Here is a 22,471-nt window from a genome sequence, read left to right on the forward strand (position 1 = left end):
ATGTTATTTTTCAAGTCACATACCAGATTACACAAAATCTGAATGAAAAAATAATGTCAACTGGTGTCTTGTGAAACTAGTCAAAAGTACCAGACCATGCAGTTCACAGTATTCACCTACAAATGCTCTTAAAAGATCTTGTTAGTAACAGGTTTTAGTCATGTCTGACTGAACTGATGCACAGTGCTACATTAACAAACTCAAAGAATTCACACAATGAAACATCATCTTCAGAATGGGGAATAATCAGTACTGGTTTAGCCTAGGGATTGATTAGGGTCAACTCTGGTTCTTATTATAATACATCATCTTCCATTGTATATCCAAGATGCAGAAACAGTTCTTTTTGCTGATAATGTAAGTATTATAATGAAGCCTAAAACAGTAGTTCCAACACTTGAAAATCTAAATAATATTGTTTCAAAAATGAATAACTGGTTCTCTGCAAATTGACTGTCATTGAATTTAATTAAAACATAGAACATGTAATTCAGTACTGAACAAGGCCTGACCACACCATAATAAATAAAGCATGAGGGTAAATCAATAAATGAAACACAATATTCTGAATTCTTAGGGGTTTACATTGATAAAAACCTGAACTGGGAGTCACATGTTACAGATAACTGTAAATGTTTTAGCTCTGCATGGTTTGTGTTACGGATAGTATCATATTTTGTAGACGAAAATGTAAATTAGTTGATTTACTTTTCCTATTTTCATTCACTAATGTCTTATGGCACCATATTCTGGAGTAGCTTGTCATTGAGGAGAGAGTATTTGTTGAAAAGAAGCATGCAATAAAGATAATGTCTAGTATCCACTCTAAAGCCTCTAGAACACAGCTCTTTGGACAGGTGGGCATACAGGCAATAGCCTCACAGAACATTTACTCCCTAGGGTCTAGAAAAAGATTATCTATTCTTCATACAACCGGTTTCGGGCTTGCGCCCATCCTCAGGTGTTTATACATTCATGTACACCTTTATATTGCTGGAGATCAATACAGACAAATCATCATTATTATAATTACGCTGTGGTGGTATTTTTTCCATTTAGTTGCACAATTGTAATCATATTCACATTCATGTTCCAGTTTTATAAAATTTAGCAGCATATTTCACTCTTGCGACATGCACGTGTGACATACACTGGATGTAAACACAGTGAACATAATGAGTGCACATTGCAACAGTGAAATATGTTGCTAAATTTTATAAACTGGAACATGGATGTGGATATGATAACCAATCTGCAACTAAATGGAAAAACTGTCACCACAGCATAATTATAATGCTCCATCTTTATTGATCTGTGGCGAATAAATAATCTTTTATTGTGACTGGTAGTCGAAATTTTTCCACACATTATAAAGGAACAGCTACAGAGTTCGACATCATCCACTATGGATAAAATCCACTTTGTATTTACTCCCTTATTAAGTTTGCTGGCAACAATCAATCACAGTTTGAAAACAGTAGCATTCATAAATATAATTCTAGTTAAAGAGATGATTTACACTATCAATCACTCATCCTTTGTGTGGCATAGGAAGGAGTAAGGTACTTGGCCATAAAAATCTTTGACCACCTACCAGTGATACAAAAGACCAGTGATACAAAAGACTTCATGGTCGCTTAAGAAACCAAGGAAATGGTCAGTATGTTATTACATATTCCTTTAAGAACGTGTTGTAAGTGTAAAACTGATACATTTCATATCAGGTAGTTAAAATTATCCACACAACACGAAAATAACTAATAGGGTGCTATAACGTGTTACATGTTACTACACAGGTATGGGTGATTCAGTTGCACACCGTCATATATTGGTAATATGGGAAAGCAGGCAACTTGCTTAGTTGTTGCACATTACACTATATTTATACCTGAGAGCCTTCTTCAGTACCACCAACAATTCTGAATCCAAAACCAGTTTCTTGGCGAACTAAAGTCACCAGTGTTTCCACCCATTCCATATCTGGACCAGCTGGATAGATTCGAACTCCTTGTCCTAAACCTACCCATCTTAAGTCTCTTGGGTATCTACAGAAGAAAATAAAGAAAATTATCGTAATAACAGCACACTTGGCCTTTGAATGTAACAATGCATTTATATTTACTGTCTAATGTAATTTTGCAAAATTTTAGTGAAAAATGTATAAAACATATGAAAACACTTAACCAAGTCCAGGAACTGTATCTGCTTTCTTTAAAACTTTAAAATAATTCTGAAGACAACACTGCGTTTGGCAAGGTACACACACCAAAGATACATAAATAATATAATTATTTCAACATTCATAATCTTCCTCTTCAAATAAATTAAACATATTCATAGTTGCAAAATGAACAAATGTCAGCTGTAGAATAGAATGACGCCAATGAAAATTCATACCAGAACGGGACTTGAACTCGGATTTCCCACTTATTGTGACTGGTGGCCTTACTATTACGCTATCCATGCATGACTCATGGCCAGATCAAAATTTTTGTACGTTGTCAATCATGTGTCTACAACCTGTACTCGTACATTCATTGCGTAAATTCCCATACAGGTGAGACATTTTACATGAAAGATGCTTAACCCGTGCAGCAGATAAATACAATATTTTAGTGCCTGTGTTATTCTGAATTAGGATACCAAGTTCCTTTGGACATGTCATCATTCCATTCTACAGCTGAGGGTTGTTCAAATTCGCAATTGCGACTACATTTAATGTTTTTCATAAAGGCTATAGTCACCACCTTGCATCATAATTCAGAATAACATAGGCACTGCATATTCATCTTCAGACTTATAGAAAAATAAAAAGCCAGTAAATGTACAAAATTTAGATCAGAAATAGTGTCACTATAAATTTTAAATATCTACATGAACAGTGCAAGCTGGAGAAATGGTCATCTTTTCCATATTCTGTAACTCAAATCTCAGTCACACAGGTGGCTACAGCCATTTTACTGACCTATGTGCAAGCACCTCCACACTTGTCATGAAAACAAATCTGCTAATGATACAGTTCAAGAAAATGTTGTTGTGAGTACTACATTCAAAGGCAGCTACACGTAAAGATGAGAAAAAAGCAAGAGATGTCAACATTTTACTGTAAATTACATCTATGTTCTGGGTAAAATGAATGTAGATGCTAAGACAAGTCCACGAATACTCTATAAATTAATATGCACACACAGGGCCAGGGAAAAACTGTCTGGATCTCCCAGGTGTTAATATTCATCTTTCAGTAATGAATACTGCTGTAATTAACATTTATCAATATCTAGACACTGTAATGGAAATCATAATAGTACTTGTAATTATGTTATGTCATCTTAGAAATCTAATAAATAACTAAGAAATTAAACACACACACACACACACACACACACACTACATTTTACATTAAGTAAGATTATGTGGTGAGGGACGAGGTCTATTTTGGATAAAGGGTTTAGGTTGGGCTTAGTGTCCTGGCACTAAGTCTTGTAGGTCAAAGTATCAAGAAGCTGGTAGATACATATTGCCAGATAATCAGTTAAGTCCCTGTGCTTCATTACAGCACTGTGGGGACTACTGCAGGAAGAAATGTCAGTTCTGAGACTGCAAACAGCTGTTTTTTATCCACTGTTAGATTGACACAATGTGAAAGGACCCAGGGAAGGAAGGCGGTGTCAAGTTGGTTGGGCAGATAGGACACTGTGAATAAACAATGGCAGTACCTTGCTGAGCAGAGGTGGTCCACAGACCTCCTGTGCTACGGCTATCTGTTTCTGAGAGACTTTGTTAGTGAACAGGGATTAGCAGAATTTGAAAACTTGAAAGACTTTGTGCCAGCAGCAGCGGCAGCAGTAAGAGTAAGAGCAACAGCAACAGTGTAAAAAATAAGATACAATTTACAAATTTTTATTTATATGACTATACAACTTTCAGTGCCTTTCCTATATGGTAAGCAGTTAACTTTATTTATTAAACCAATGAAAAAACACTTTTGAGTACAGACATTTTGTTGGGAACATTATGAACGTAATACAACAAGAACATTAATTACAAACACTAACTGTCAATTACCTTGTAACATTGCTAGGATGTGGCTGTTCATGCTCGAAACTGGTGCTCTCCTTTCTCTTGTTGGCAGTGTCAGATGTGTAAAATGCTGGATGGTGTATGGAAGTCCCAGGTATCAGATGCGACTGCGAACTGTAGCCAGACATTTGCTGAGAATATGCAAAGTCTTTGTGTTGAAGGTATGCACTTGTTGTCTGCACTTCCCCATAACCATAACTGTATCCCTGATCATATTGTCCTCCACTGTACCCATTGTAATATGGGTGTGAAACATAATGTCTCAAGTAGTCAGAAGAGGGCGAGCAGTCATTCTGTACATCACCAACACTAGAACTAAATACCCCTGGAGAGTGAGGTGAATTCTCTGAATAAGAATCCCCACTGTTTTTGTAATCATAATGTCCATGCAGTTTAGCCCACACCTCCCTCTGCTGAATCTGATCAACATCAATTTCATTCCCAGGACTCCTACTTCGAGAATAATCTCCAGGACGAATTGATCCCGATTCCTGTAGTGTTGTTGAAACGAGGTGATCACTTAAGTTTGTTAAAGGACTCCTAGCAGCTTCATGACGTGGGTCGTAATGTTCAGGATATGGGAAAGCAGTTTTATAGTTCTCCTGGAGATAAGGTGTGAGGGGAGATGATGGGCTTTGCACTGAACTGGATAAGTCCACACCATTTTCATCACACTTCCTTTCATTTGTAAACCTGGAATCGTCTACATTGTTGGCACTTGGGTCCACAGCACTTCCGTCAGTCTCTGATGGTGACCACGGTCTTCTATCAGTTGGAGTCTTAGGACGGTTCCTTGTGTCAACAAGAGGCGTTTTTGGTCTGTTTGGAATAACTTCTTTTTGCTGAGTACTGTATAATTCAGCTGTTGGCGTCTTGCTACGGTACATACCTCCTACCGTGTCTTTATATACATTTTTCCTGTTGCCTACAGCATCATCTTTTTTCCTGGACTTGTTTTTCGTTGGAGATCCAGGTCCCCCTCTCTGCACAGTCACTGTTGCCTCTTGATTACGAGCACAGTCTTTAAGCACCTGCACCACTTCTCCGTGGCTCATGTTGCGAAGATTAATACCATTAATATCCACTAAGATATCCCCTTCCATAAGATTTTTACATCTTTGCCTATCAAGAATCTTTTTCACTTTCTGACCATACGCACTATCTGCAATTGTAAAACCGAACCCCATAGCACCTTTTACAATCATTATAGTAATGTATTCTGGTTTTGTAGAGTTCTCATCAAAATCAGCAACACCATCACCAGACATATCACTCAGGAGCACATCTGTACTGCTTGGTCTCTGGATATTTTTTATTTTTTCAGAGGAACATAAATCTGGCACAGACTTCACAGAACTATTCACAAGGTCTTCAGAACCATTATGGGTATGAGTTATATCTGAAGAAACATCTAAAAAATTGTAACCTTCATTCTTCAAATTGCCATCTTGATCCATATACACACTGGCGTCAACAGCAAATGTATCTGTAAAATACAAAAACCACTCATATTCATTTAACAGCAACTTTCTTGCATGATCATAACATGAATGAAATCTCTCTAACTCTCCCTTCCCCTCAGCATTCTCTTAAACACCTGTTTACTTAAAACAGATATGAACTAAAAGTACACAGTATAACCAACTATAAAGTAACAATGAAAGACTTCTTTTCTGTTAATATAATGACTAGTTTTTGAACATCATATGTATGAATTTTTTTCCTTGTATCTGTCAACTTCAGGCACAGTTAGCTTTCACTGAAATCTTCATAATTGTTAAAGAGATACAACAAAAATAAAAACTAAATAATAACAGTTAAACCCGGGGGGCAGAACAAGAGGTAGCATGAAAATTTTCTTCACTTTTTTATTACATAACAATACATCAATGTTTAAATTAGAATTCCCTTTAATAGTGTCACAACAGATGTCATAATATTCACATGTTATAGCAGCTCAAGGACTGTCAGTAGTACCTTTTGAGAAAATTAGGTGGTTCTTGTTGACAAGAACAGTCTACATCCAATAACCTACTCTCTCTCACACTAGTTTGAAGAACTGTTACTGCAAAGTAGCAGTGACATATTGTCTGAACAGAGTGAACAGAACAAGCTCCCTTGCAGAACTACTACTATTTGAATCCTAAAATGTGGTATCTTTTTTGTGTGTCTACACTGGTAATGACAAGAACTGCCCACAAAAAACAATCTTAATATGGAGAAAAAAATGAACATAAAATTAATACATAAAATGATCCCTGATGTAACACTATGAACAAAAAATGAAGCAATATAAAATAAGAATAAAGGTGAAACAAGAATTTTTATAACTTTCATAAGTCACATGACACCACAGCTGTGGAACTACAATAAAACAAATATAACCACATTTCATACCTATTCACAATAGAGAGACGAAGTAATGTAACATTGGAAAACATTGACCATCACCAATCATTTCGTACCAGTTAACACTAAAGGGGACAGGCTCAAAGTCAAAGCAACAAGGACATCAGCATGGGTATCGAAGGTCCTATCACTGGCAGTGCTTGTGGCTGGACAGGATCATGTGGCTCGATCAATAAGTAGCGACCTAGGATAAGCCTGTCCGCTTTGGGAAGCTCTAACACATACTTGTGTTTACTGGCACATACATTATGTTTATGCTACCTGGCAGATTTTTGATTATGGCTACTACTATTGAAGTGAACCTGATTAGATTTCATGGTTCAGTCTGTGTTACACCCAGTGCACTGCAGCAGTTTGGCAAATCTTAATTGTATTCACTGCTGTTTGTGCTTGTGGTTGCCTTTTTATTCATAAATTCTCTTATGGTTACAGCTGTTTTTTTTTCTGAACAGAAGCCTTTCAGAACAACAGGTGACAAGATTCTATGAACTTGTATTTTCAGAGACTGCAGCAATACTTCCAAGCTTTCAAAGCAAAGTGTCCTTCCATGCAGCATGCATTATTTTTGTCATGGTCAACTCAGAAAGTAATACAATTGTATTGCATTCACCAGGGATCTACCTCCAAGCAATACATGTGTGTACTGGGGGCTGCCACCTCTTGGCACTGGTTACACCATCACGAAAGATGCAGGAAACAGCCCGACAAAAACATAAGCATCCGAGTTGTTGTCAACTGCACCTCCTGCAGCCATTATGGTTACATATGGCACCAGCTTTGTGACTAGCAACTCAAGTAAGAACTCTCCCAGTGCAATGTCAGTGACTGTTGGTGGACTGGAGCCCAGTAGTACTTGGTTAAGCCCAAATTACTGTTTTGTTGCATCTGTTTATGAGAGTAAATGAAGTTAATTTATTCTTGCTGGGGAACATTAATTGGCATAGTTCTCTCTTCCACAACACAAAAAATTGCTTACAAACTTGTGCCCACTAGAGAATTTGGATAAGCTGTAATTTTCATATATGGGTGAAGTGTTGGCTGAAAATTGCAGTCAGAAAATTATTTAGTAACATCTAGTTTAGAAACTGTCCAACATCAGAAGACACACAAGTACGCCGTCATTGGAAGAGATGCAAGAAATCATATCAATAATAGATTACTGATATTTCAAACTAAATTGTCATTGCTAATTTCAGTGGGAAAATCTGCAGGGCCAGCAATCCTATGCAGAATTTCTAATCTTGGATGTAATGATTAGATCAGTCCTGGAAAAAGAGGTTAGATCATAAGTGCTATGTCAGCATGATTCTTCACAAGCAGATGTGTTAAGGATAGCTTATAGTTTTGCAGAAAAGCTTCTGGCAAACAGGAGGTATCCACACTGCACACACTGTCATGTCATGTGGGTAAACACTGACTGCCAATGGCCACAGCGAAGCCAAATATACCGAAAAGTTTCCTCATACTAAGAGGCAGCTATATTCACAAGACTAGAGTGATGAGCAGCAAGAAAACTTGGTGTTTACAAACTGGCAGCATTCAATAAAAGGAAAGTTGTCCGATTCTTCCTTCTCAGCCCCACTTCACAAAGGAACACAGCAACAAGATTATGCCCATGTCCTCAATTTGTACCAAATATCCACATTTACAAATACAATTTGTTTTCAATGTGAAGTACACAAATACGTCAAAATTTTTTGCATGGATAAAAAGGTAAGGACGCAGAAGTATCAGCATGTAAACACAGTCAGAGCCTAGTAGAACCGAGTTGTAGGCTTTCCACAAAAGCTGTTAGTACAGCAAATAACAGGTAAAATATGAATGTCATATGGCAATGTTGGCTGGGATATCCCACAGGATAGGTTCTGCTGCCTGTCGGAAAGGGTGTTCTTCCCCCGTGCACATTGGCCCTTCTCCTTGTGGATATATGAGAGTTGTTTAATATGTGTATTTGTTGAGTGTAGGTGAATGTAATGGATGCATGTATATTGAGGTATTACACTTGTGTTGGATGGTGATGATAGAAGGGAGAGAGTGAAACCTGTTGATGGAACATAGCCTACTCCTCTAGAATAGCACTACGGGGGCCATCAAGCTTAACATTGTCATCCAATGGATTGATCACTGTCAGCAGTGTCATGTATCCTTACTTCATGAGACACTGAAGAGGGGTCAGGAATTTAATCCAGGATAATTGTGCAAAGATTGTTGATCAGGAACTTTATGTCACAACTTCTTCTCCCTTTGTTCGTCAAATACTGACAGTGAAAATTTCATCCACCACCACGATTCCCACAGGCTCCGAGTTGAGTAATACTACACAGGCATGTGGTTGCGACCTTCGCTGTGGTGGTGGGTAACTAATAGGTCATTGCAAGGTGTTTTATGAAGGTGATATAGGCAACTCAGCATCATTGCTTAGTTGGAATACATATCTGTCATTAGCATCACAGTCATTACCAGTAAATAACTGAGAAATTATGTTCTATGGTGGTAATAGAATTCCAGAAGCAGGTCAGCTCAGAAATTACATTTCTGAGAAATAATATTACTGACTGTCAAGACAGCAAGTCTAGAAAATACATTTGGAGTGTAAACGTTCAAGGCATTCCCCATACGAGAATCATTGAACACACTATCATAAGAAATCCATTACCAAGCTGTGAAAAATCTGTAGGACTTGTTAACAAAATTGTTTACTCTTAGGTGGGCTTCTCCAGTGGTTGGAGCAAAAAACTATTATCTATGGTTAAATTTAGAAGAACACTCTCAAAAGTTTCTAATGCTTACCACTTCATTTGTACTTGGTCTCTACAAATATGTATGTCTACTTTTCAGTATAGCCTGCATTCCATTGGTTTCTAGAACAATTAATCAGTGTTATTCAATTATGTTGTAATTATATTGACTCCATTACTACTAGGTGCGAAAATGCTCAACACTATATTTAGAATCTGAAAAATGTCAAATCGCAACCTCAAAAAGTACTAATTCTTTCAAGAATCAGCCCACGTATCTAGGGCTTGTTATAAACAAAAATAGAATACTCTCCACAACAGTAGCAAATCAAAGCAATCAATGAAATGTCACCTCCAGACTCTTAAAGAAGTCCTAGTGTGAAACGTTAATTACAACAATCAACCCATGGTGAGTGTTGTCCAGATTTCAAAAATCATTAAACACATTGTGAGAGAAAGGTGTGGCAATCATGTGGTCTGCAGCACGTGACAAAGCTTTCAGAGGGCTAAAACAGATGTTTTGTTAAGATATTTGCCTCAGCACATATTTTGCAACAGTTGCTTTCAATCATGGCATTAGTGCAGTTCAGTCACATAAAGACCAAAATGGAGCAGAGTATCCCATTCTGAAGAATCAAACTAAGTCCAAGTTAACTACTCATAAAGTAAACAGGAGCCATTAATGATTTCATGTGCAGTGCACAAGTTCCATACATACTCGTATGGGGGTGAAATTTCTTAAAACAGATATGTTGTCTGACTCTCCACGAGGTTCAGAAGTTGTGTTTGACAAGCAAAGAGGTTGTGTGTTTTCAGTTAGATGAAGCAGTGAGTCATGCAAAGGCAGTTTTCCATGTACACAATTAGGACATACTATGGACCCTCTGCTGTCAGGTGTCCTGCAACTGTACTTCCTAGGTTTTGGTAAGAAAATTAACTGTTAGCAGTTTTCAATTACAAATTATAAAACTGTTTATTATTCTGGCAATATGATTGTGCAGTATTTTTAAAGTGTTGAAAATAATGGATCACTCACACAAAATTGTGTGTATTTTTGAACAGTTGAAGGCTACATTTGTTATAGTTCCACTTAACTACATCACATTTTATGTATTAAAAATTGGAACAAAAGGCTTATCTACATGTCCTGTTCCACCCTCGTCTGCTGTACATTTTATGAATTTATACCATGATATTTTGAACAAAAATAGTTTACTGCAAATTATTAATAAAACTCAACTAAGAATCATATGTTGATACACTCTTGCACCAACTGACATAGGTTGCTTATACTGCCAAAGTCTCACACCTACTTTTAGAATTACTGTTAGTGATAATCTCCCTTGTGTAGTCCTGTTTCTGCAAACCTATTTCATGTTCTGTTCACTAATTTTAAATTGTCACTCCAGGTTTGTCTGCTGTGTTTTAATGTAGTACAGTGAGGAGAGAACAATTTTTTATCACTCTGCAACAGAGTGCATGCTGATATGAAACTTCTTGGCAGTTTAAAACAACGCGAATATATGAGATGAGGTACTGGTGGAAGTAAAGCTTAAAGCTGTGAGGATGAGTTGTGAGTCATGCTTGAGTAGCACAGTCAGTAGAGCACTTGCCTACAAAAGGCAAAGGTCTCAGGTACAAGTCCTAGTCTGGCACACAGTTTCAAGCTACCAGGACATTTTACACTTCTATGAATTTTCATGCATGCTTCAAAGTTAATGATTTGTTGTCCAAGTTATTTTTTTCCCTTAGATATATAATAATTATATGATAACTTGATTAATAATGGTTTAAATTTTTGACATTGATTTCAGTATAAGATTTGTTTGTGTGGTGGTGGATAATGGTATTTTATGGGGAAGAGCTAATTCCTTATGAGAGAGTTGAGATTGATGATACAAATTTCTGATATACAGAATCTGATGTAGTCATCTTTTTTGTGCTAATCTCCTGAGGGTGTTTGATATAAACAGAATGACTATGGTTAAATCTTTGGATGGATACACAGATGTTTAAATCTATATACATATTAGTGTTCTATTGAAATCATGTTCCTTCCCCCCCCCCCCCCCCTCCTTCTGAATAAAGTGTCACTGTCCACCATTGCCTAAATGACTGGGATTAACCACCCGAAAACCATAAAGAGATTGCCCAGCTGAACCAATTTTCAACTTCTTTCATAGATTGATATGGTGTATCTCCCTACTGTTCGAAAAATTCTCATAATACACAATTTTGACTTCCTGCTTGATCAGTTGTTTCTACCTATTTTTACTATGCATTTTGTGAGCCTATGATAACTTGTCATTTGAAAGAGTTTTAGAATTCTAACTTTCAATATGATTTCATTGTTATTTGATAAAATATACACTGCCTGATGAAAGAAGTGAAGCACCCAGAAGGGAAGGAGTAACCAAAATCAAACATCAGGGGTTGAGAGGATATGAGATGTTATTTTAGTGTATATAAAATTGAGTCAAACTGACAAAGAGCTTAGAAGGATGAGCCCACTTGTCAGTATGACATTGCGCCCCTCTGACATGAGTTCATACACTGATCTGGCTAGGAATTGTGTTGTAAAGCCATTGTATACTCTCCTAAGGCAAGCTGGCCCACAACTGTTGTACTGGGTCCTTGACATCCCAGATATTGGCACTGGGATGGAATTGACATCTGAGCTGGTCTCACACGTTTTATTGGTGACAGCTCAACCTCATGCAGACAGTTCACAGACACACGTGCCACGTATGGAGAAGCACTGGCCTACTGAAAAATGGCAACACAATGCTGTCGCATGAGAGGTAACATACGAGGATGCATGATGTCGGTGATGCAATGTGTCCCATCACAGTTCCCTCAATCACTACCATCCATGATCTGGAGTGATATCAGATAGCCAACCACACCATGGTGGTGGGAGTAACATTCCTGTGCCTCCCCAAAAGATGGGAACTCTACCCAGATGCCACCACACTCACCGATGACGGTCATCTAGCACAGAAGAGGACCGCTATTCATTGCTGTACACAATGCGATGCCATTCATTGGCCGTCCACAATTTCCACTCATAGCAGCACTCGAAGTGTAGCCACTTGCACAGTGGTGTTAATGGTATTCTACACAAGGCAGTGATTATCCTAGTGTGGCTGCTGCTAGTCTCTGACCAATGGTACTGACACAGATTGTTGCAAGGAGTCCATTACTTCTTCTCAGATACCAGGTGCAGGTGTGAAGGGGTAACGATGCGATTGGCGCACAATACAAAGATCCTCACTAGTGGTGGTCAGACAGGCTTGACTGCAGCCTTCACGACGAGTATGCCTCCCCTCACATTCCCATGCAGTCCACTGCCACATCTGAATGCCCCACAAATCTAGATACTGCACAATTTGACCAGCCAGCCAAATAGAGACCCATAATGAGGCCCCTTTTAAACCCGGTCAGGTCCTAAGTTATCTCAAGATGAGTGTGCGGCAACTCCGTGACCTTCTCTGTGATCATTCAACATCTGATACTACTCACACCCCTTATATACTCCACCAGGCCTCGTAACAATACTAAAAATGAACAACACTAATGCACTCTGGTGGCCATTCTACCTACATATCACACAGAATTGCAACCTTAATCATTTATACATCCACTGACATTGTTTACATGTAGGAAGTTTACATTGACATCCGACCATGTCTTCTGGGTGCTTCACTTTTTTGTCAGAAAGTGTACTTAATTTTATTTTTAGTTAATTTGGTCTTTGCCAAGTTCATTTTTGATGTTATTTACAAGAATGTGTGAATATAATATTGTTCCCCTTTTTTTTTTGTTTACAATATAGCCTACTGTTTAATTTTGTCTCTCTTCTGTTCCACTGTAATAAAACACATGTTCTGTCTAATCCTATTTATGGCAGATCCTGTACGGAGCTGTGGTCGGCAAAGTCTATGTAAGACAACAAGTGTCCGGCACAGTTTTTGTCTCGGTTACTGCTGCTACAATGGCAAATTATCAAGATTTAAATGAGTTTGAACATGGTGTTATAGTCGACACATGAGCGATGGGACACAGCATCTCCGAGGTGGTGATGAAGTGGGGATTTTCCCTCATGATCATTTCATGAGTGTACCACGAATATCAGGAATCTGCCAAAACATCAAATCTCTGACATCGCTGCAACTGGATAAAGTTCTTGAAAAAATGGAACCAATCACTACTGAAGAGAACTGTTCAACGTGACAGTAGTGGAACCCTTCTGCAAACTGCTGTAGATTTGAATACTGGGCCATCAACAAGTGTCAGTGTGTGAACCATTCAACGAAACATCATTGGTATGGGCTTTTGGAGTCAAAGGCCCACTTGTGTACCCTTGATGACTGCACAACACAAAGGCCCACTTGTGTACCCTTGATGACTGCACAACACAAAGCTTTACGTCTTTCCTGTGTCCGTCAACACCGACATTGGACTGTTGATAACTAGGAAACATGTTGCCTGGTCGGACGAGTCTTGTTTCAAATTGTATTGAATGGATGGGCGTGTACAGGTATGGAGACAACTTCATGAATCCATGGATCCTGTACGTCAGTGGGGAACTGTTCAAGCTGGTGGAGGCTCTGTAATGGTGTGGGGTTTGTGCAGCTGGAGTGATACGGGACCCCTGATATGTCTAGCAATGACTCTGACAGGTGACACGTACATCAGCATCCTGTCTGATCACCTGCATCCAGTCGTGTCCCAAGCGTGTTCCGACAGACTTGGGCAATTCCAGTAGGACAATGTGACATGCCACACATCCCCAGAATTGCTACAGAGTGGCTACAGGAACACTCTTTTGAGTTAAAACACTTCTGCTGGCCACCAAACTCCAACTCCCTAGACACAAACATTATTGAGCGTATCTGGGATGCCCTGCAACATGCTGGTCAGAAAAGATCTCCACCTCTGCATACTCTTATGGATTTATGGACAGCCCTGCAGGATTCATGGTGTCAATTTCTTCTAGCACTACTTCAGACATTAGTCGAGTCCATGCCACGTCATGTTGTGGCACTTCTGTGTGTTCATGGGGGGCCTACACAATATTAGATTGGTGTACCCGTTTCTTTGGCTCTTCAGTGTATTTAAGGTATACACCACTAGTGAAAACTGTATTTCACCTTTCAAAACAACATTCTTCTTCAGGGAATGCAAACAACTTAAATTTAAATTCTCAGCTTCAGTGTTCAAATTATTTTTAAATGTTTATTGAATATGCAAACTGATTCCATATTTTTTACATTTCCAGAATACTTTTGGCACCATTCCTCACAAGTGACTTCTAATCACACTGTGTGCCTACAGTGTATCCCCTCGGTTGTGTGACTGGATTCGTGACTTCCTTTCAGAAAGGTCACAGTTCATTGTAACTGATGGATAGTCATCAAGTAAAACAGAAGGAATATCTAGCATTCCACAAGAAAGTGTTATAGGCCCTCTGCTGTTCCCGATTTAAATAAACAATTTAGGAGACAATCGGAGCACTCCTCTTAGATTGTTTGCAGATGATGCTCTCATTTACTGTCTTGTAAAGTCATCAGATTGCCAAAACCAACTGTAAAATAATTTGGACAAAATTTCTGCATAGTGAAAAATGTAGCAATTATCTCTTAATAAGGAGAAGTGTGAGGTCCTGTCATATGTGCTAAAAGGAATCCACTAAATTTCCATTACACAATAAATCACACAAAGCTAAAGGCTGCAAATTCAACTAAATACTTAGGAATTACAAGTATAAATAGCTTAAATTGGAACAATCACATAGATAATGTTGTGGGGAAAGCAAACCAAAGTCTGTGACTTATCGGGAGAACACTTAGAAAATGCAACAAGTCTCCTAAAGAGACTTCCTACACTAACCTTGTCTGGCCTCTTCTGCAGTGTAGCTCTGTGATGTGGGATCTGCATCAGATATGATTGATGGAGGACATCAAAAAAGTTCAGAGAAGGGCAGCTTGTGTTGCTTTATTGTGAAACAAAGAAGGGAGTGTTACAGATAGGACATGTGAATTGAGGTGGCAATCATTAAAACGAAGTCTTTTTGTGTTGCGGCAGGCAGGGTCTTCTCATAGAATTTCAATTACCAACTTTCTCCTCTGAATGTGAAAATATTTTGTTGGTGCCCACCTACATAGGGAGAAATGTTCATGATAATAAAAAAAAAGATAAATTAGAGCACAGACGGAAAGATTTAGGTGTTTGTTTTTCCTAAATGCTGAATAGCTTGAAGGTGATTTGATGAACCCTTTGCCAGGCGCTTGACTGTGAACTGCAGAGTAATCATGTACAACATGTAGATGTAGATCCCAAGCCTCGAGCATAAAGAAATGACAAATCATAAACAGAGTACCTTTCAGAGTTCTGATTTAAATAACAATCTAGGTAAATAATTATATGATTCTAGTTGACTATGGAACAAAACAAGATATAGGTAATTTTATATGTAAAGACAAAAAAATCTACCATAGGTATTAAAAGCACAATCAGTACAACTGCCAAGGAAAAGACAATAGCCAAGAAAATTAATGAAATAAATATAAACAAGCACCTTGTTGCAATACCCTGAGAAGAAAACCACTGATAAAGGAATGAAAGATGATTTGAACATTTTGCTTCAAGATAAACTTGGCCCTTTCAAAGTGAAGGGACCACAACAATTAGTTGACACAGAGGACATGTAATCTGTTCATGCCTAACTTAATACCATAAGAAGAAACTAAAATGATATGCAAAATATTCTGAAAACTTCAGCATAAAAAGTAGGAATTTCAATATATGAGGGAGATTAGAAAATGATGCATATTAATTTTATCATCGAAAAGTTTAATATGTAACAAAACAAAAAAAATCACAAATGAACTTACATCTTTTACCCACTTTTCCACATAGTCAATAATGTTCTAAACACATTTTTCCGACTGTGTTACCAGTTTCTACATGCTCTGTTTGTAGAAGTCTATTTGGTTGGAGCACAGCCATCTGTGGACTGCTGATTTCATTTCCATATCTGTCGCAAAGCACTGACCAGCCAGAAATTTCTTCATGGGACCGAACATATGAAAGTCAGACGGTGCAAGGTCTGGACTGTATGGTGGATGTTGGAGCACCTCCCACACAAATCTGGCAATTTCTTCACAAAAAGGAACAGGAACATGGGGATAAGATTGTCATGAAGAACTTCATCACTTCAGCATTAATGTTGTGGGTCTGCCATGAAGAGCATGATGCAGCTAAACCAAAGTTTTAATGTAAGCTGCAGCATTTACAGTGGTCCCGTGTTCTGCAAACTCCACCAATATACACCATGTATATTCCAGAACATTGTCACAAGCACTTTCCTAGCAGATTGAGTCACATTTATTTCTTCTTCTTCTTCTTCTTCTTTGTGTGTGTGTGTGTGTGTGTGTGTGTGTGTGTGTGTTGGGGAACCAGCATGTTTCCACTCTGCAAAGGCCTGCTTGGTTTTGGATGTGTAGTGGTATGGCCACAACTCGTCACCAGTGATGATTTTTTTCAGCAAGTCATGACCTTCTGTGGCATAACGTGTTAAGTGATGAAAGCTTTTCGTCATTTGCTGGCCTTTGTGTTTGTCAAGTTCTTAGGCACCCAGTGAGCACTAAATTTATAAAATTTCAACATGTTATGAACAATATCATACGCCAGACGATTGCAGCTGTTACCGGCTGCCTGGTGCGTAATGAATAACTAAAGATCACACAGCTTTCTTGGAAGAATGTGCACCACCTGGAGACATTGCTATGGTCCACAGATTCGTCCCATACAGTCCCTATGAATTTGACTCTATTTATGCCCTTTTACTCACAAATATCTTCAGAAGATGATGACAATAAGATGCACACCATGTTAGTTTCGTAGTTCAGGCTATTCTCACTAGAACTTCACATGAAAACAAAATAACCTCTACAGTGTAAACTTCAAACTATATCGTCATGAGATTTCAATACTCAAGCTGCAATATCAGGGGAGAAAAAAAAAATATTGTGCATTACTTTTCAATCCTTAGTTAGAGCAGAATCTTGTCTCATTAAGCATAAGACAAGAGTGAAATACCATACTACAAATACGACCTTTTTATACATCAGTACTGTATGCAAATGATATTAAAAAATAATATTACAGATTGCAAACATTCGGGTAAAAAATGCTTTCGTATCATTTGCTGTCAATCACTGATGTATATCAACCAAAATAACTTTTTATTGAAATATAAGGATGTGGGAATAGCCATTTTTTATCATTCTTTGATGACCAACTCTGTTTAAGAGTTACAAAATTGACCATTGTCTCAAAGATGTCTCAACACAATTGTGAATAAGTGGATATTTTTAAAGAGATACTGCACGCTGAGGGACTGTACGTTGCTCAGAAGTGAAAAAAGAATTTGGAAATGCCATAAGTAGCAACTGAAAGATATAGTTATCAATATAACACACAGCACCTAAAAACAACTGCCACATATAATGAGCTACTTGTAAAAGGGTTTCCTCCAAAATAGACTACTGACAAATAAAAAATAAAAATAAATATAAAAAACCTTCCTTAATTACACAACAACGATTCTGAAGCATACTGTAACAGGACTTCAAAGTACATGGATCAGCAATAACTGTCATATGTTACAGTTCATAAGGATACCACATGACACATTCTAGTACAAAATTAATTACACTTTTAAGTAAAAATCATTTCAGAAACAAATAATTGTTTAAAATAGCCAACTCACTTGATGATACTCTAGGCAAGATCCCTGTCACTAGTAAATACTGTGTAAGAATGGCCACACAGGATACAAAAGAGGAAACTATTACAATTAGTATTGAAGGTTTGGAACTTGTCTATCAAAAAATGCGTACCGCTATTAAAAGAGTAACATGAAGATATATGATACAAACCCAAATGGCATGACATATTCAATATAAACAAACTTACCTGGAGCATTTACAGCAACAGTAGTAACAACTTCTGTGTTAGGATCATTGGGATCAAAAGGCAGAGGGTACCCTCTACAAACTTCCAATGTAACTGTCTCATTTGGAGCTATGGACTGGAAAACACTAACCATATCATGGTGTGTGAAGCCTAGTACACAGGTTTCATTTACATAGACCAGCACATCACCTGTAAGAAACCATTATTAACATAACTTTAGTAAATTTTTAAATGCTCAAGATTCTAATTCCAATTCTTTCTTCTATATATGTACCAGTGCTTGTGGGACAATAAAATAGTCTAAAATGAGTAAATGGCCAGAGTTACCCCAACAAATTTAAAAAAAGACTACAAAGGTATTAATAAATATCAACGTACATGTAACGTTACTTCACACTATTTTGTGATCTCCAAGCTCCATAAACTGATCTAACAAAATTAATATATTCACTTAACAGACATAGTACTCCTTACCTGTTTGTAATTTGCCATCAAGCCATGCTGGTCCTTTTGGAACAACGGATTTAATCTGGAGGAATTCTTCTTCAGTGTCATCACCACCAACTATTGTGAAGCCCAGACCTCGAGAAGATTTAATAAGTGTAGTTGTTATCCTTTCTCCTTGAAGCTCATTAGGATTTCGAGTAAAAAATGCTCGTTCGAAATCTGCAAAGAGATACAGAAATATATAAATATATATATATATATATATATATATATATATATATATATATATATATATACATGTATGCTTACATATTTTTATGTTGTCATCAACAAAACTACACGGATATATGGAACAGAGAAAATTTAACTAAAGGAACACTGAATATGATGTGTCAAATGAAAATCTATGCTTGTCTGGAAATCAAAACCAGTTATCCTTCAATGTCCCGAGTAGTCAGCTATCTGAGGATGCCTCCAAGATTTCTAAAATTTTCATGTTTTTGTATGTCCATCCTTCTCACTGGAGGTTTGAGGGACTTCAGCTGTTCACTTATGTAATAAAATGGAACACCTACAGCCATCCTTATGATGTTATTTATTATATGGCTACCAGTTTCAGTGCTTCAGTGCACCATCTTCAAGCCTTAACTGGTGCTGAGGGGGTCAACTCCAACTGTAGACATGATTCATCAGTGGCCATGATTCATCAGTGGTCTCCGTGGTTGGAGACACAACATCATTGTTACAGATAGTCTGCGAAAACCAGTTCATAGATGTTGGCCACTGATGAATTGTGTATTTTATTTAAGGCCCTCGGTGTCAGTTAAGGCCTGAAGACGGTGGCTTGAAGCACCAAACCTAATGGCCATATAATAAATAATGACATAAGAATGGCTGTAAGTGTTCCACTTAATTAAAAAAAATTTCATTGTCATTGATGTTTACTTCTATTACTCCCAAATACTAGAATCAGAGGTTCTCCCTTAGAGTATGTGGCAGTTGCATCATCAGGGTGTGGAGAGGATTTGGGGGATGATTAAGGCTTGCCCTGACATTGATATTAAAGACAATAAAAAAGTAATTGTTCTGAATTATACAGGAATGTCACATACAAGGCAGAGGCCTATCTCCATGTTCCTTGGTCCTGAGGGGAAGAGGGAAAAATTGGAATTTTATAACCTCACCTTCAAAAGTCAACAAACGTATAAAAGTCAACAAACGTATAAAAGTCAACAAACGTATAAAAGTCAACAAACGTATAAAAGTCAACAAACGTATAAAAGTCAACAAACGTATAAAAGTCAACAAACGTATAAAAGTCAACAAACGTATAAAAGTCAACAAACGTATAAAAGTCAACAAACGTATAAAAGTCAACAAACGTATAAAAGTCAACAAACGTATAAAAGTCAACAAACGTATAAAAGTCAACAAACGTATAAAAGTCAACAAACGTATAAAAGTCAACAAACGTATAAAAGTCAACAAACGTATAAAAGTCAACAGTCGTATAAAAGTCAACAGTCGTATAAAAGTCAACAGTCGTATAAAAGTCAACAGTCGTATAAAAGTCAACAGTCGTATAAAAGTCAACAGTCGTATAAAAGTCAACAGTCGTATAAAAGTCAACAGTCGTATAAAAGTCAACAGTCGTATAAAAGTCAACAGTCGTATAAAAGTCAACAGTCGTATAAAAGTCAACAGTCGTATAAAAGTCAACAGTCGTATAAAAGTCAACAGTCGTATAAAAGTCAACAGTCGTATAAAAGTCAACAGTCGTATAAAAGTCAACAGTCGTATAAAAGTCAACAGTCGTATAAAAGTCAACAGTCGTATAAAAGTCAACAGTCGTATAAAAGTCAACAGTCGTATAAAAGTCAACAGTCGTATAAAAGTCAACAGTCGTATAAAAGTCAACAGTCGTATAAAAGTCAACAGTCGTATAAAAGTCAACAGTCGTATAAAAGTCAACAGTCGTATAAAAGTCAACAGTCGTATAAAAGTCAACAGTCGTATAAAAGTCAACAGTCGTATAAAAGTCAACAAACGTATAAAAGTCAACAAACGTATAAAAGTCAACAAACGTATAAAAGTCAACAAACGTATAAAAGTCAACAAACGTATAAAAGTCAACAAACGTATAAAAGTCAACAAACGTATAAAAGTCAACAAACGTATAAAAGTCAACAAACGTATAAAAGTCAACAAACGTATAAAAGTCAACAAACGTATAAAAGTCAACAAACGTATAAAAGTCAACAAACGTATAAAAGTCAACAAACGTATAAAAGTCAACAAACGTATAAAAGTCAACAAACGTATAAAAGTCAACAAACGTATAAAAGTCAACAAACGTATAAAAGTCAACAAACGTATAAAAGTCAACAAACCTTCAAAAGTCAACAAACCTTCAAAAGTCAACAAACCTTCAAAAGTCAACAAACCTTCAAAAGTCAACAAACCTTCAAAAGTCAACAAACCTTCAAAAGTCAACAAACCTTCAAAAGTCAACAAACCTTCAAAAGTCAACAAACCTTCAAAAGTCAACAAACCTTCAAAAGTCAACAAACCTTCAAAAGTCAACAAACCTTCAAAAGTCAACAAACCTTCAAAAGTCAACAAACCTTCAAAAGTCAACAAACCTTCAAAAGTCAACAAACCTTCAAAAGTCAACAAACCTTCAAAAGTCAACAAACAAACCAACTATGCCCACACACTGATAGCATATCAAAGACAGAAGTTACATAGTAGAAATGAAACCACAAACAAGGTGCAAAGAATGTAAAGTACTCTCATAGATTACAAAACTAGCAGTTTGACATACAAGCATTCACAAATACTAATACAGCAGGAATCTAGCAATTAAGCTATCAGAATTGTAAGAGATGCATTGTCACCTGAACTGTTGACACAATATACAAATAACACACCAGGACATGGGTGTACAAAACTGTTTACACACACACACACACACACACACACACACACACACACACCTCATTGTATATGGTGTGAATCAAGTAGGTACAGACATGATTTAACGAAGCAGAAAAATTAGTACCCAATTATCCACAGCTTCTTTTACATTCTGTGTTTAACGCACACCATTCTAAAACTTTTCTGTTTCCTCTTGTTTAATAACCTCTCCTAGTTGACTAGCACTTCATATGATGATGAGCAACCAAAGTTGAAACTAGTAATTAATTCCATAAAATGCTTTGTTACTATTGTACACAGAGTTTTCCAATAGACTCAATGTTGAAAGTTATTGGAGCAAATAAATTGATTCAGTGTAGTTATTATAATGTTTCATCAAGTAATAACTGAAACGGAAATTACTGTTCAACAAATGATGGAATAGGTCGTCACTCCATGATTGTGCAATTACAGATATGCAATAAATAAACAGCATCCATGTTGTGCTTTCTTATGGTAGGCTAGCTGTACCTGCAGCTGCCCTGGCACATCAGTAGTTTTGTTATGATGAGTGATGGTAGGTAAACAAACTGTTGTACATGCAAATAACATTAACTGCCCTCACATGTTTGCCTGGTCAGGTAAGCACAGAAGCACAGCTCATGATGTGCATCCCGCTCTGTCCCCCCCCCCCCCCCCTCCTCCCCCCCCCCCCCCCACTATCCCAATACATGATGAGACAGCATCACTGCTGAGCAGTGTATGCAGACAAGCATGGGCAGGAGTGCTGATCTATGCATCGTGCTATCAAAGTAGCTATACATTATACAACATGAGCATTATGCAAGAACTTTAATACTATTTTAACATAGTTTATGCCCACTGATGTAAAAATGATG

General features: G+C 37.3%; 1 protein-coding gene across 4 annotated transcripts in view; it reads right to left on the reverse strand.

The window, feature by feature from the left end:
- The window catches only part of LOC126297547 (membrane-associated guanylate kinase, WW and PDZ domain-containing protein 1), a 376,107-nt gene that overhangs the window by 73,561 nt on the left and 280,075 nt on the right, over nt 1-22,471 (reverse strand). For all 4 annotated transcript variants that reach the window (XM_049988468.1, XM_049988470.1, XM_049988469.1 and 1 more), the window contains 4 exons: nt 18,684-18,875; nt 18,210-18,398; nt 4,066-5,566; nt 1,889-2,045 (listed from right to left, as the gene is read on the reverse strand). In XM_049988468.1, coding sequence (XP_049844425.1) covers nt 1,889-2,045; nt 4,066-5,566; nt 18,210-18,398; nt 18,684-18,875 — 2,039 coding nt within the window. The remainder of the gene's footprint in view (nt 1-1,888; nt 2,046-4,065; nt 5,567-18,209; nt 18,399-18,683; nt 18,876-22,471) is intronic.

Source organism: Schistocerca gregaria, chromosome X (assembly GCF_023897955.1).
Source record: "Schistocerca gregaria isolate iqSchGreg1 chromosome X, iqSchGreg1.2, whole genome shotgun sequence".
Lineage (NCBI taxonomy): Eukaryota > Metazoa > Arthropoda > Insecta > Orthoptera > Acrididae > Schistocerca > Schistocerca gregaria.